Source organism: Hemitrygon akajei, chromosome 7 (assembly GCF_048418815.1).
Source record: "Hemitrygon akajei chromosome 7, sHemAka1.3, whole genome shotgun sequence".
In the NCBI taxonomy this organism is placed as follows: domain Eukaryota; kingdom Metazoa; phylum Chordata; class Chondrichthyes; order Myliobatiformes; family Dasyatidae; genus Hemitrygon; species Hemitrygon akajei.
In genome coordinates, this window is record NC_133130.1 from 147337252 (window position 1) to 147352304 (window position 15053).

Here is a 15053-nt window from a genome sequence, read left to right on the forward strand (position 1 = left end):
AAAATCAGTGAAAGACTGAGCCAACTTGGACATTCAACCAGTGTGCAAATGACAACAAGCTTTACAACCACAAAAAGAAAGAAGAAATAATAATAAATAAATAAACAATAAATATTGCAAACGCGAGATGAAGGGTCCTTGAAAGTGAGTCCAGAAGTTGTGGAAACATTTCAGCGATGGGGCGAGTGAAGTTATCCCCTTTGGTTCAAGAGCATGATGGTTGAGGCTTAAAAGCTGTTCCTGTACCTGGTGGTGTGGGTCCTGAGTCTCCTGTACCACATTCCTGTTGGCAAGAGAAGAGAGCATGACCTGGGTGGTGGGATTCCTTGATGATGGACTGAGGGAACAAAGAAAATACTTGCGTATGAGAAAATGTACATCTTTTGGATTAAAAAGGGTTAAGCACTCAATTATAAGTTTAGAAACGTTATATTTTGTCCTATCAATTCTGTGTAATTTCTTGACAAGAACAATTACTCCCCAGTTCTTTCCTCGACACTTGCAAACTCTTTCTTTTCAAGTGAATATTTAGCTTGGAAACTATTTGCAGGCACAATTTTTACTTAATCTGATTCCACATTTGGAGAATGGAATCTGCATTTGAGCAATTTGCTGAGTATGAAATTGGATGCCCCATTGATGCTTAACTACTAATATGGTCCATTACATAACATACAAATTGTTATGTGTGAGACATATTGAGCTGGAACAAAGCAAGTAACCCTGTGTTCGTGGACAGTCTCCAAAACTTCCTATCAACAATATTGCGCTCAAATGTTAGCTAGTTATAAGGACGTCAGCATTAAAGTAACAAATACTGTTCATAACTCATATTCATTCTGCACTGGGTTAAAGAAATCAGTCCCTTTTGCACAGATTAATTTTGGCTTCTTTGCCCTCTGGTTACTGACTCTCCTGTGTACAAGTCTTCTTTGTTGACTCAATCCTCTCCCCAAATAGCTTTCAACATTTCTATTTAATTTCTTTTCTATTTAATATACCCTTAACTTCCTTTGATTTAACAACCAATCTAATTCACTGCGACCTACTTTTCATTTGACAGCCCGGTAAGTAAAAGATTCCATTACATCTCAGTTTGTAGTTAACAAGTTGCACGGCCTGAGGCAAAATTGTTACCTTGCAATACGTACTTTTATTGTACTTTTTTTTGTTTTTAAATGGTTCTGTTTAGTAATGACAGTGGGAACACTTGTTGAACTTTGGATGTTGACATTGGTGAAACAATCTTTAGCATCCTGCTGATCAAGTTCAAATTCTTGTCAGGCAACCAAAACTAAACCACGCAACTGTTTGTTTTTAACACTGAAGTAATGCAGGTGTTCCACTTGCATCTGACACTGAGACATATGTAACTACACTCTTCCGGAAAAGAAGAGAGAGAGAAGGACTATGGGCCACTTAGTTTAATGTTAGTTATCATGAAAATGCTGAAATCCATTGCTGAAGATATGATCATTTTGAGAAGCACATAGTGCCTTGTAAAAGAATTCAGCCCTAACCCTTTGTGCACATAAAAGAGTTTTACAGCCAGGGATTTTGATCAAATTAACTGAGAACTTTAGTTTGTGATTCACATACAAAGGCTTCTGGTCAAGGTGTCACCAGCGTACGACACTTCCTTGGTCGACTTCTTCCAGATAGTCCACACATCTGTTTATTTCACTTTTTTTAGCTGCTTTTTATCCTAACCGTGCCTCTGGAATTGCTAGAGCCTGCAATTTGCAGTTTGGCGATTTGATTGAGTGATCTAGCACTTTGCTGCCTACGAGAAGGTTCTAGTAAACAAGTGCAAGTGGCCTTGAGGCAAAGAAGCTTAGAGAAGAGACCTGAGCCCACGACTGACTGCATTTTGCTGATTACAGTGTCCATTAATCACGGACAAAAGCATTGAGGAAGGTTGAAATATCGAGGTGAATGTGGCAACTGAGCGAGGCTCACCGCCGACTACCTGCCTCTTGATCACTGCTGCTGAAGAAGAGGTCTGTGTGGTTGCTGCTGATGGAGGGAAAGCCTCTGTGTTTGAGTGGTATCTCTCTCTCAATCCTATCGCAGGATGCTACCGAAGTTCTGTGATTTAAGGATTGGACTGTGAACTGTGGACTCTTTCAGTTCCATGGTTTTTATATTCTGTGCTTTTGCCTGTTCGTTTCTAAAGCTGTTTGTGGAGTTTACTAGTTTCTTTTGTGCGAGGGGGAGCTTGAGGGATAATGTTCTTGTTGCCATTTGGGGAGTTCGTTAGTTTCCTTTGTGTGAGGGAGAGTTTGGGGGTTACCATTCTTGTTGCTTTTTGGCGAGTGTTTTAGTTCTTTTTGTGTGGGAGATTTGGGGGTTGATGTTCTTGTTGTTGCGTGGCGCTTTTTGTCTTTTAGGCAGGGGGAGGTGGGGCCTGTGGGGGTTGATGATCGTGTTACCATTCCTTTTTGAGTGTGGAGTGGATTGGATGTTTTTCTTGAATGACTTCCATGGCTTTCTTTGTTTTGTGGAGAAGACAAATCTCAGAGTTGTATACTACATATATTTGTTGATAATAAATGAAACTTTGAACCTTTGAACATGCTCTTTTTTTCTCAATAGAACCCAAAAAACACGGAAAATTGTAAAGAACGAAAAATTAAAAACTTAGAGACTGAAATGTCTGCAGTTCAAAAATATCCATCCTCCTTTGCTCAGTATCTAGTTGAGCCACCTCCAGCAGCTATTTCCAGTAATCTTTTGGATAAGTCTCTATTAGCTTTGCACAACATGCAGGAGCAGATTTGCCCATTCCTCTTTGCAAAATTGCACAAAAGCTGTGCCAGGTTAGTTGGAGAGTAGTGTTTTACAGCAATTTTGAGGTCTTTCCAGAGATATTCGATCGGGAAAGATCAGCAACAGGCCACTCAACGACATCAATTTTCTTCATTTGAAGCCACTCTATGGTTGCTCTGGTGGTGTACTTTGGGTTTTTGCCCTGCTGGGAGATGAACTTCCTGCCCAGTTTAAGCTTACTGGCAGAGTCTAGCAGGTTTTTAATTCAAGATCAATAGCATGATGCTATCTCCACCATACTTTACAGTAGGGATGGTGTTACCTGGCAGATGCACACTATTAGATTTACATGTACTGCTTAGTGTTGAGGCCAGAATGTTCCACTTTAGTCTCACCAAATCACAAGACATTCTTCCACATCTTTACAGTATCTTTTAAGTGATGCTTTGCAAAGTCTTTGTAGCCAGGGATATACATTTTTTAGCCAGGGCTCCTTCCATAACTACTCTTTTTGTACAAGGTCTTAGAGATTGTGGAGCCATGAACTTCATCCACAGTGGCGGCCATTGACTTCTGCAGCTCACTCAGAGCTATCGCTGGTATCACAGTAGCCTCTTTAACACGAGTCACTCTTCTGCAGTGGCTAGGTTTAGAGGGAAGGCCTGAGCTAGGTGGTATGGCTGTGGTTTCATATTTTTCCAATTTCTCACAATGGGCTGCACTGAGCTCTGACATATGCTCAGAAGCACAAGAAAATTTACAGATGCTGAAAATCCAAAGCAACACACACACAAAGTGCTGGAGGAACTCAGCAGGCCAGGCAACATCTATGGAAAAGAGTAAACAGTTGAAGTTTTGGGCCAAGACCCTTCATCAGGACTGGAAAGAAAGAGGAGAAGGTAGGAGGAGAGGAGGTAGAAGTACAAGATGTCAGGTGGTAGGTGAAACTGGGAGAAGGGGTGGGGGGGGGGGGGTGAAGTAAAGAGCCGAGAAGTTGATTGGTGAAAGAGATAAAGGGCTGGAGAAGGGGAAATCTGATAGGGAAGGACAGAAAATCATGCAAGGAAGGGAAGAAGGAGGAGCACCAGAGGGAACTGATGGGCAGGTAAGAGGATTTCATAAGTTGTTATAAAAAATGTGGCTGTACAAGATGGGTGCTCATGATGTGGACAGTAAAATTCATTAAGAAAGAAGATGGGCTAACAGAGAAGGGGCAGTGAGTGAGAATAAACAGTGCATTTTCACTTCAGCATGTTGTAGCAGATTGGGTGTCTGAGGAATCAGTGTTGGAGCCTCAGATATTTCCAATCCATCTCAATGAATTAGATACATACTGCCTGTTACGCTTTCATTTGGGGCAGCAATGAAGGTCCTCCCCTGGCAGTGTTCAGGGCTTCCTTCATAACGTCAGTAGCTTCCTCTTGTTTTTCACTACGGTCAGTAATGCTGTCCCAAGTGGAGAGTCAGGAACAGCATCACACTCGGATGTAGAAGCAGTCTTCATTGCTGTTTCCTTAACGATTTAGTTCTACCGGTCAGGGTTGTTAGCACTAAGCTGAACCCCTGAACCAGGAGGACCTATGGAACACACTCAGTCTGGCCTCTACCCTTTGACCTGCTGGGCATGGATGACCCTACCAAAAGTCAAAGCATAATGCGCTGGCCCAAGCCAGCATCACCCTCTGGGTCACAGAGGCACGCAAGCCTCCAAACCGTATGGTAAGCTTGCGGACTTCTTGGAGGATTTGGATACGTAAACCATTAATAATGTCCACATTCGCTTATAATGCACAGATTGGTGAAAAACTGAGTTGTACGGGCACAAAGACTGTGCAACAGGGTATGGACAACTTGAGTGAATGGCAAAAAGATATGAAATGGAGTATAAAGAGAGGATGAGGGGTTATTTGCTTTTCTAGGAAGAATTGATGAGTAAGGGTATTACGTATCAAATGCTATTGTTCTTAAACACCTGGGTAGGCTTGCACAAGAAACACAAAAGTTTGTCTTGCTGTTACAGCAGTGAATTAGGAAGGCAAACAGAAATGAGGGATGAAATGCATGGATGAAGAAGACTTGCTATGATGTTACAGGCCTTTTCTGAGATCACACCTGGAGAACGCACCTGGAGTATTGTTTTTGTCTCTTCATCCTTTCAATAGAGATTTATTACGGTAGTTTGTTTTCTAGTTTGAGTAGGTTAAATTACAAGATTCCTGAAGTTTTGTGGAATTGTATGTAATCTTATTGAAACATATATAAGATGTTGGGGGACTTGCAAAGTAGATATAGTGAGAGTGGGAAAGTGTAGAATGATGGATACAGTGCGACTATAAGAGATTAACCACTTAGTATCCAGATGTTGAAGAATTCCTTCTCCTAAAATCATGAGTTTTTCAAATATTTTACCATAAAGCATTATGAATATTGAGTCCCAAGGCTGAGGTACACCAATTAGAGGAGTTGAAGGGTATGAGAACAGGAAATTTGCTGACTATGTAATCATTGTTGGCAGAATTTAGGATGGTGATGAGAGGGGGTACAGGAGCGAGCTAAACCAGCTGGTTGGGTGGTGTTGCAGCAACAACCTTGCATTCAATATCAGTAAGACCAAAGAGCTAATTGTGGACTTCAGAAAGAGTAAGACAAGGAAATACAGAATCAATCCTCAAAGAGGGATCAGGAGTGGAGAGAGTGAACAATTTTCAAGTTCCTGGGTGTCAGTATCTCTGAGGATCTAACCTGGACCCAACATATTGATGCAGCTATAAAGAAGGCAACACAGTGACAGTATTTCATTAGGAGTGTGTGGAGACTTCCTACAATTTCTACAGATGCACCATGGAGAGCATTCTAACTGGCTGCATCAACATCTGGTATCGGGCGGCTACTGCACAGGATCGAAGTAAGCTTTAGAGAGTTGTAAAATTAGCCATCTCCGTATTGGGCACTGGCTTCCGTAGTGTCTAGGTCATCTTCAAGGAGTTGTGTCTCAGAAACGCGGCATCCATCATTAAAGACCCCCGTTATTCAGGACATGCCCTTTTCTCATTACTACTTTCAAGAAGAAGGTACAGGAGCCTGAAGACACACACTCAATAATTCAAGATCAGCTTCTTCCCCCCTGAATTCCAATTTTTAAATGGACATTGAACTTGTGAACACTACTACCTCACTACTTTTATATATTTCTTGTTATTTTGCACTTCTTGTTTCATTTAATTATTTTATATATATTTAATTCATGGTTTTCTTTTTCTCTCTGTCATGCATCGCATTGTACTGTTGCCGTAAAGTTTCATGACATACGGCAGCGATATTAAACCTAATTCTGATTCTGAAGTTTTAAAAGTGGACTTGAAATCAAATAGCAGCTCATCTTATTAAAAAGTGCAATGGGCTTGGAGCACCACATGACCCCTGCCAGCTCTTGGCCCTCGTGTTGTTCCTGTTCAGTCAGGATACTCTTAATGAAGTAAACAGTATGAAGTATAAGAGTGGTTTTTATAGATTTTTTGCCTTATCAGTTCATATCATTCAGATGCAGAGTCTGGCAGCCATTTTATATATGGGTCTTTGTTTATCTCAGGTACCCTAAACTGGATGTCAGATACAAGGAGTCCAGGACTGCAGGCGATAACATCTTCCAGAGGTTCTCAGCTTACATTAAGAATCCACTTTCTGCAAAGAACGAAAGTGAGTTTATCATATGCATTTGATGTGAAAATTGATGGTGTACTAATTAAGGCCCAGTTGTATGAAGTTTATCTCCTTATATCAGCATAATGTCTCATTAGTTACTAATCTAAGCAGGTACTGAACCACAGTTCCTGCAGATCAGGAGTTCCCAACTCTTTTAATGCCATGGACCAATACCATTAAGCAAAGGTTTGGAAACCCTGCTAAAGATGGTAAAATGAGTCAAAAAGTGGTCTGTTTCTCAACCAATCAATAGGTTTCTGTTATCTATCCTCTTCGTCCAAACAAACTGATTAGTAGCTGCCAAGCGATCCATTGGACCCATACATCAGATCCTCTGACCCTCCCTGTGTCTGCCAACCTGGGAACTCACATCAATACTTCTAAGTCTTGTTAGTTTGTATTGCCATTTTGTTCTCAAGAAATGCGCCTTTCCATTTGTGCAGTGAGCAATATGTATACATTTTTTCCAATCTACTGAGTGAATATGTGAGCGTTTCCAGTCAATGTATTTAAGTTTGTGTTCTCATTTTCCCTTTTACTACTTCAATGCACTGCACTGATGGAATGCACGTTTTTCACTGAACTTGGTATGTATGACAACAATAAAACCAATTTAGCAATCTACAGGATTATAGCTAGCATATACTTCCTTGTAAAATGTTAGGCTTATTTTCCAATGAGGAAAATCTACCCCATTATCTTTGGCTTAACTAGTGTTTGGTCAGAATCCAGTAGGATGGGCTTTACTGTGAGTAAGAGCTGTACAGTTGGCAGATGGTTCTAAACATTGTATTATTGTGTTTAGCTTTGGAGAAGTTGTTCCTGAAAGCGCTCTTGGAGTTGGAACAATACCTGAACACACCTTTGCCACACGAGGACAGTTCTCGGCCATCAGAGCGATTATTCTTGGACGGAAATGAGCTGACGCTAGCAGACTGCAATCTCCTGCCTAAACTCTACATTGTCAAGGTGAGTGAGGTTTCAAGACATGGACTGTATCGTTGGGTATCTCGTTCTGTAGGATAGATACTTATCTTCCAAATAGTACATGAGTTGGGTTAGAGGTCTTTATTTTGGGACTCAGAGTCCTGTTGTAACCATTAACAGCACCCACTCCCTGATTCAATGGCCTCAAATCTTCAGTTGTTGCTGTGCTGTCCATGCCTGCCCATAATCTTAGCACTTGCCTTGTCTGGATACGTCTGGAGAGAACTTGTATGACAGAAGCTAGCTCCAAAAATTGTAGGGAGACATTGCACAGTGACATGATGATGTGTGATGTAAGTTTGAAGGGCAGGGAGGAAGGATGAGCCCCACCTTCAAGTCATTTTGTTATAAGCCACAACACCAAACTAACAGGCTCTTCAGTCAATTGCATCTCTCCTGGTCTCCAGCTATTTGTTTCCACTAATCCTGCTGTAAATTCATTAGTTTTTTCCAATATTTCCATCAATACCCCCACATTCAGCCTCTCTCTACGTCCTAGGATCGATTTACAGTCCTCAATTAACCCACCAAAGTCTTGGGATGCGGGAGGAAACCGGAGCATCAACAGGGAACACAGCCATGAGGAATAACACGCAGACTCCACACTGTCAGACTCGGAAGTCAGAATTGACTTGGGCCCACCGGAGCTGAGAAGCAGCAGCCCTGTTAGCTGTCACTGTTATCAGTTATACCCATTGGCTAAATCACACTACTGGTTTAACTAGTTGAAAAAGCTGTTAAAAGCTAAGTGCTTCTAGCATTGCGATGCATTCAAACCATTAAAATTATCTTAGCTAATTCAAAAAGTTGTAAGCTTAACAGTTAAAATATTACCTGTATGCACCAACACTTAGTCCCTTATAGTCATTCTCCTAGTTGTACCGCACAGAAACAGGCCCTCAGCCCACCTTGTCCATGTCAATAAATTGGTCTGCCTGTGCAAATCCCATTTTCCCCCATTTGGACCATGCCTTTCTATACCTTGCTTATTTAAGTGTCTAAATACCTCTTAAATGTAATAACTGCATCTAATTCCACTACCTCCTCTGGCAGTGAATTCCAGCAATTGACTGCCCTCTATGCAAGAAAACTTTCCCCTCTGATCCCCTTTAAAACTTTTTCCTTTCACATTAAACCCATGCCCTCTTCTTTTTCGTGGGAAAGAGATTTAGTGCAATATCTTTTATAATTTGATACACTAATATCATCAACCTTCAACTTCCTTCACTCTGGGGAAAATGGGGTCAGTCCATCTAATTTTTCCAATAATAAAAATGTCCCCCACTCAGGCAATATCATGATGAATCATAAACATGAGAAAATCTGCAGATGTTGGAAATTCCAAACAATACTCATAAAATGTTGGAGAAACTCAGCAGGTCAGGCAGCTTCTATAGAAATTTAAGGCCAAGACCCTTCCAGGCTGGAAAGGAAGGTGGAAGTTGCAGAATAAAAAAAGGTGGGGGAAAGGGAAGGATGATAGCTAGAATATCTCGGTGAATCTGTTTTGCACCCTCTCTAGTACAGTCACTGGAGAAGAATTTGTACTTCACTTGTCTGATAGGATCCCCATTAGGAACCAGGGAATCCTTGCAAACTCGTACTCCTGAAACTGAGAAGTCCAACATAAGGGTACCACCAAACAGCAAGTTTGCAACTTTAACACTCATGCATGAGCATGTAGAAATCCAGAATGAGCTGGCATTTCCTTTTAAAATCTGGGCCTGTACTGTGTGAGTTTCCATAGGCTGGGCTTATTAAAGGGTGATTCATGTCAGGTGTTAAAGTTGTTGGAGAAATTTGATAGTGTTTAGAGAAACATAATCTGTGACTGATGTCATTAAGAGAAGATCCACAAATTTGTAAAACTATTTTTATCTAAATAAATAAATAAACCATTTTGGGTATGTGTGTATGGTACTCTGTCTCTTTATCCACTTATTCATAACTGTTTGAGTGTGAAGCTGTTTGTGGGCTGCATGCTATGAGAGGTGTGACGACCTGTTGTATAATATTGTTCCCATGGTTTGCATAGTCATACTAATGACACCACCGACTATCCGATTTCTTAACAGGTTGTATGCAAGCATTATCGGAACTTTACTATCCCGAAGCAACTCAGAGGCCTGTGTAGGTATCTGGAAAGTGCAGAAAAACGTGAAGAGTTTATGAATACCTGCCCCAATGAAGAAGAGATTAAACTGGCATATAAAAATGTTGTGAAAACACTAGTATAGATTTTGGTTTCTAGAGGTGTATCAGAGATCACCTCCTGTCATGGGTCTGTTTTTATGCTGATAATTAGAACTGTCAAGCTTTAAAACAATACAGCATTCTCACATACAAATCTCTCTGTTCATATTGGATGTTGTGTTTCTGGAGCCTCAATTTCTAAAGGGCCACTGGGGACTTCTGAAAGTCCAGATCACCAAAATACGAAGAGGAGACAGCTCATTAGAATGACTAGTTCCTTTAGCTCTGTATTGATGTAATTTCATGAATGAGAGGGTTAGAGTATGGGAAATGTAAAATATATTATTCACCCCAACTCCACTCAATAATGATTTCATTGAAATTTTGGCAAAACTTTCTTTAGATCTTCAAAGGATTCCTAAGTACATTTATTTATCAAAGAATATATAAATTATACACCTTGAGATTTGTCTGCTTACAGGTAGCCACAAAGCAAGGAACCTGAAAGAACCCAATTTAAAAAAAACATAGAAAACCTACAGCACAATAGAGGCCCTTCTGCCTGCAAAGTTGTGCTGAACATATCCCTATCTTAGAAATTACTAAGCTTACCCATAGCTCTCTATTTTTCTAAGCTCCATTGTTAGAAAGACTAACACCCAATGCTCAGAGAAGGAGGGGGAAAAAAACACAAATCGTGCAAACAATCGAAGCAAGCAACAGTATTCCGAACCAAATTTGAGTCCATAGACATGATTCCCCGGAACAGTTAGAGTAGGCCCAAGCCTCGGTCTCAGTTCATCATATAGCTTTTGGCTTGTTTTAAAGATGAAGGTTCAAATATTCTGAAGTTAATGTTACAGACAAGCAAAACCTTTGTGAAATCTCTAGTTTCATTAATACCAATGTGTGCCTTCCAATAAAGTTAAACTGTATATTTTTATTAATAATTCTGTACTTGTTGAGAAAATTACAGGCCTGAGAGATTTGACTGAAGAACGTGGCAATTCTAATTAAGATGACACCATTTTTCTAGAAGGCTGAAAAACCCTAGAAACAGTTTAAAAATTCTTGATGTTCCAATGCAGCATGACAGATTGGTGGAAATGAAACATAATTAGACAAATTTTTTAAAATTACTTGAATTTAAATTCCCTACTTATTAAATTTATGACCGAAGTACATATATGTTACCATATACAACTCTGAGATCTGTTTCTTGTGGGCATACTCAGTGAATCCAAGAAACAATAGAATAGATAGAGTGAATGCAAGCAGGCTTTTTCCACTGAGGCTAGGGGAGAAAGAAACCAGAGGACATGGGTTAAGGGTGAAGGGGAAAAAGTTTAAAGGGAATGTGGGGGGGGGGGCTTCTTCACACAGAGAGTGGTGGGAGTGTGGAATGAGCTGCCAGATGAAGTGGTAAATGCGGGCTCACTTTTAACATTTAAGAAAAACTTGGACGGGTACATGGATGAGAGGTGTATGGAGGGATATGGTCCAGGTGCAGCTCAGTGGGACTAGGCATAAAAATGGTTCGGCACAGCCAAGAAGGGCCAAAAGGCCTGTTTCTGTGCTGTAATGTTCTATGGTTCTACTCACAGCAGATTACTTACAGCTCATTACAGCCTGGCATTTAGGGCAGCAATGAAGGTCTTCCATCTCTGTCTGTGTGTACCATCGCACACAGATACAGAAGGATTATTTATTGCTGTTTCTGTAAGGGTTTTGTTTGACCAGTCAGAGTTTTAGCATTGAGCTAAATCCCAGAACCTGGAGGACTGTTGGACCATTCTTCGTCTGGACTCTACCCTTGACTTGTTTGGCATGGGTGACACTACCAAGAGCCAAAGCATAAAGCCCTGAGTGTATCCAACCCAGTTCTCTGAGTCATTGAGACACGCAAGCCTCCAAACCCCATGACAAGTTTGAGGTCCTCTTGGAGGACTCACTGCAGATACAGAGATATAAAAGAAGTATACTCTGTTATCAAATATAAATAACTTTTACCTTTTGCTTTTGTTGGTGAAATTCTAATTTTACTTATCAGATAGCGATAATGCAGATAAACACTCAAGTGATTACACCAGTACAGACCCATCAAAGAAATCAAGCATTGCACTTAGTATTGATCAAGCACACATTCTGCAATATGCTTAATCGATATTTAGATTTGGAATTAAATCTGCTTTGAATCAAATTTCATATTTGTATCTGTGTATGTTTAAACACCTTAAAGTATGATTTAAATTAGGTTGTGGTGAAAAATAGTTATAATAATTGTTAGCAGAATTAAATTACTTAGTTTTGCTGTTACAGATTTAGATTTCGGTACTGCTTTCTTCTCCTTTCTATTAAATTTTATCAGCTCCAGGAGGGCAGCATATCCTCAATAGTTGACTCACTCAAATGAAGGATGTCACTGCTGTATTATATATTGTGTATTCTGTTTTTAAATGTTGTACCTCAAATGTTGGATCTGCAGTGTTAGAGAAGAAACCTTTAAACTTCAGAACAGGGTTTCCTGACCTTTTTTTATGTTACGGTGCATTACCATTAATTGAGTGGTTTGTAGACTCTAAGTTGGGAACCCCTGCTTATGGATGTTGATGGCCTTATCAGTACAGCAGAAAAATAGCAAATGAGAAGTGTAATGTGATGCATTTGTAGAGGTGCAACAAGGCAAGTTAATATACTGTATGGTACGTGGAACAATATTGAATAGGTATGATGCATGCGATGATATTGAATAGGAACTGAGGGACCTGGAAATGCATGTGCACAGATCCTTAACAGAGACAGGACAGGGTTGATATGGTTAAAATGTATACAGAATGCAAACCATTAAGTGCTGGGGCTAAGGAGAATATAAGCAAAGATTGGGGATAATGTCAGGATGTGCACAATCGTTGCTAGACCACAGCTTCATACTGTGCATTGTTATGATGGGAGAAAAGTTATTCCACTAGACAAGAAACAAGATTGGAACATTTTAGAGATGAGAATGTAGGTGCTTGACTCTGGGGCAACAATCGACTGCAAGAATTTAAGAGGTTGAGCAGTGTCAGTGGGGGAGTGAATTGTTGACATATTAGGTCAAATTCTTCTTCGGGAATTTTGTTTTCCCAGCATATTGCTTCTTGATTTGGAAAATTGTAGGTACTATTGCCTTTGCAGAGGGGTCAAGCCAGAGTACATAGACGTGAATGGTAGAAGGATTATGGAGGTCAGGAGGATTTGAAGGTCAGGAGGGCGATTTTACAGTCCCCATTATGTTAAGCATTGGTAGGCTGAAACATTAGAAGATGCAAACTAGTTTTGTTATTATGGGGAGGTTGCAGTGCACTGAACAACAATATAAATGGTGCAAATTAATAACAGGCACCATTAAAATAAGCTTGATCTTGCAGTTATGTATTGAGTCATAATATCTTGCGGTACAGAAACAGGCTCTTTAGCTCACTCCATGCATGCCAACCATCATATACTCATACATACCAATCTCATTTACCAGTACCTGGTCTGTGCTGTTAATAGAAGTCTATTTGTCATTTTATATCTGAAATCTTCTAGATTAAATCTCTGTGCTTAGTGTTTACTATTTCTGCTCACTGAGATAATGCACCTTATTTATCATATGTAGTGTTGCCATAAATAAGCTATTTTCACCATTGATGGATTCCTGCTGCTCAATGTACAAGTAATGCTTCTACTGAGGGATCTTAAACTAGAATTTTTTTGTCACTGCTTCTGTAGTCCATGGAGAATCCCCATCCATGTTGAGAAGTTGCATTGGTTCTCTGATTCCCAGTGTGGATTCATATTCCTGTGTCCATGAAAACTATGGAAACTCCAGCTGTAATCTCTAATCTATTTTGCAGTGGCAGATCTCAACCAGGTCAGTGGTTGAAACCCTTCGTTAGCAAAGACCCAGATTCACAGAGTGCATGGTGCTGCCTATTGAGTGGTTATAAGTCCAGGGCAGGGTCAGATCTATGATCTTCATGGTACTGATTGGAACATATCCTTATGCTCCTTATCCTCATCTCCCAAACCTCCAACCACCATCTGGATGGACATTGGCAGCAAGCACCAGTTTCTAGTACTATACCTTGTCATAGTTTCTCCCCATGTTATAACTCATTAGGCCCACGTCTGACGGGGTCACACTCTGCAACAGCCTACCTAACAGTACTATGGGGTTACCTACACCTCAGATACTAAAACAATGGAAGAACCAGTCCCATCAGCATTAGGGTGGTTAGTGCTGGGCAATAATTGGTGCACTTCTTTAATCATAAATGACACTCGTATTGTTCTGCATCCAATGACATTCTCCTGGTAATTAAATCTGGAATAACTTGTATTTAAGTTGCTTTGCACTGTGCTTAATGCAGTAGTGATTTCTAAAATTATTACTGATTTAACAGAATTGGTTGCTTGTAAATAATATCTTGAATAAAATTCTGAATAAATTCCATGTTTTACCTTTGAATGTGTTGATGTTGCTCATTAATTACCAGTGTAAGACAATTTGGTGTTGGCCTACAGCCTCCTTCAGTATGACAACTATCCACTGGCTTTCCTTGTAAGGTTTTATTATGCCACACTGTATGTAAACTATATAAAGCATTGTGTTTTAGATTTAAGCCACCACATTTCTATGAAGGTTTTGCTCAACATTAGGAATGGCAAGAATTGTTGGCTAGTGAAATAGGTTTTCATATTGTTGGATGTGGTCAGCAGTGTAGTTGTCAAGGCCTTCAGTGCAACCCTGCATTTAAGAAGTATTTCATAAAAACAGTAAATAAACTGATGACTCCTGGCACATGCACTGAAGCTGCAGTTTCAACAACTGGATGAAACAGCCAAACTCTTTGCCACTTGGTAAAATCTCCCACTTCCTCCTCAAAAATGAACCTTGGCTTTGGCTTGGTAGCATATTGAGTTACTGGAGGAGTATCTGAAAGCTAGGATGTATAAATCTGTACTTAGAGGATTCAAATTCAGGTAACTTAATTAAACCCAGAATAGCAGCACAATGACACAGCTAGTAGAGCCACTGCTTCATGGTACCAGATACACTGGTTCAATCCTGACCTCGGGTACGACCTGTAAGTTCACTCTATGACAGTGTGGGTTTCCCATTCACATCCCAAAGGTGTGCAGGCTGGTAGTTTTATTGATCACTGTAAATTACCTGGGTGTTAAGCAGGGAGAATAAGAAAGTATAGGATCAATGTAGGATTTCTTTAAACTTGTTGGTTTGTATAGTCTCAATGGGCTGAAGGGATGGTTTCTGTGCTGTATCTCTCTGCGATTCCATGACTGGAACTATTTAATGGTTGGAAATCTCCCTCATGGAAAGAAATTGTTCTCGTCTCACAAAGTCTTAACTGAAG

At 40.2% G+C, this 15053-nt stretch overlaps 1 protein-coding gene across 1 annotated transcript in view; it reads left to right on the forward strand.

The window, feature by feature from the left end:
• LOC140731029 (chloride intracellular channel protein 1-like) overlaps positions 1–14135 on the forward strand; it is a 36732-nt gene extending 22597 nt beyond the window's left edge. The window contains exons 4-6 of the mRNA XM_073052216.1: positions 6359–6465; positions 7277–7440; positions 9534–14135. Of these exons, the coding sequence (XP_072908317.1) occupies positions 6359–6465; positions 7277–7440; positions 9534–9695 (433 nt within the window). The 3' untranslated portion in view covers positions 9696–14135. The remainder of the gene's footprint in view (positions 1–6358; positions 6466–7276; positions 7441–9533) is intronic.
• Positions 14136–15053: the final 918 nt, after the last annotated feature.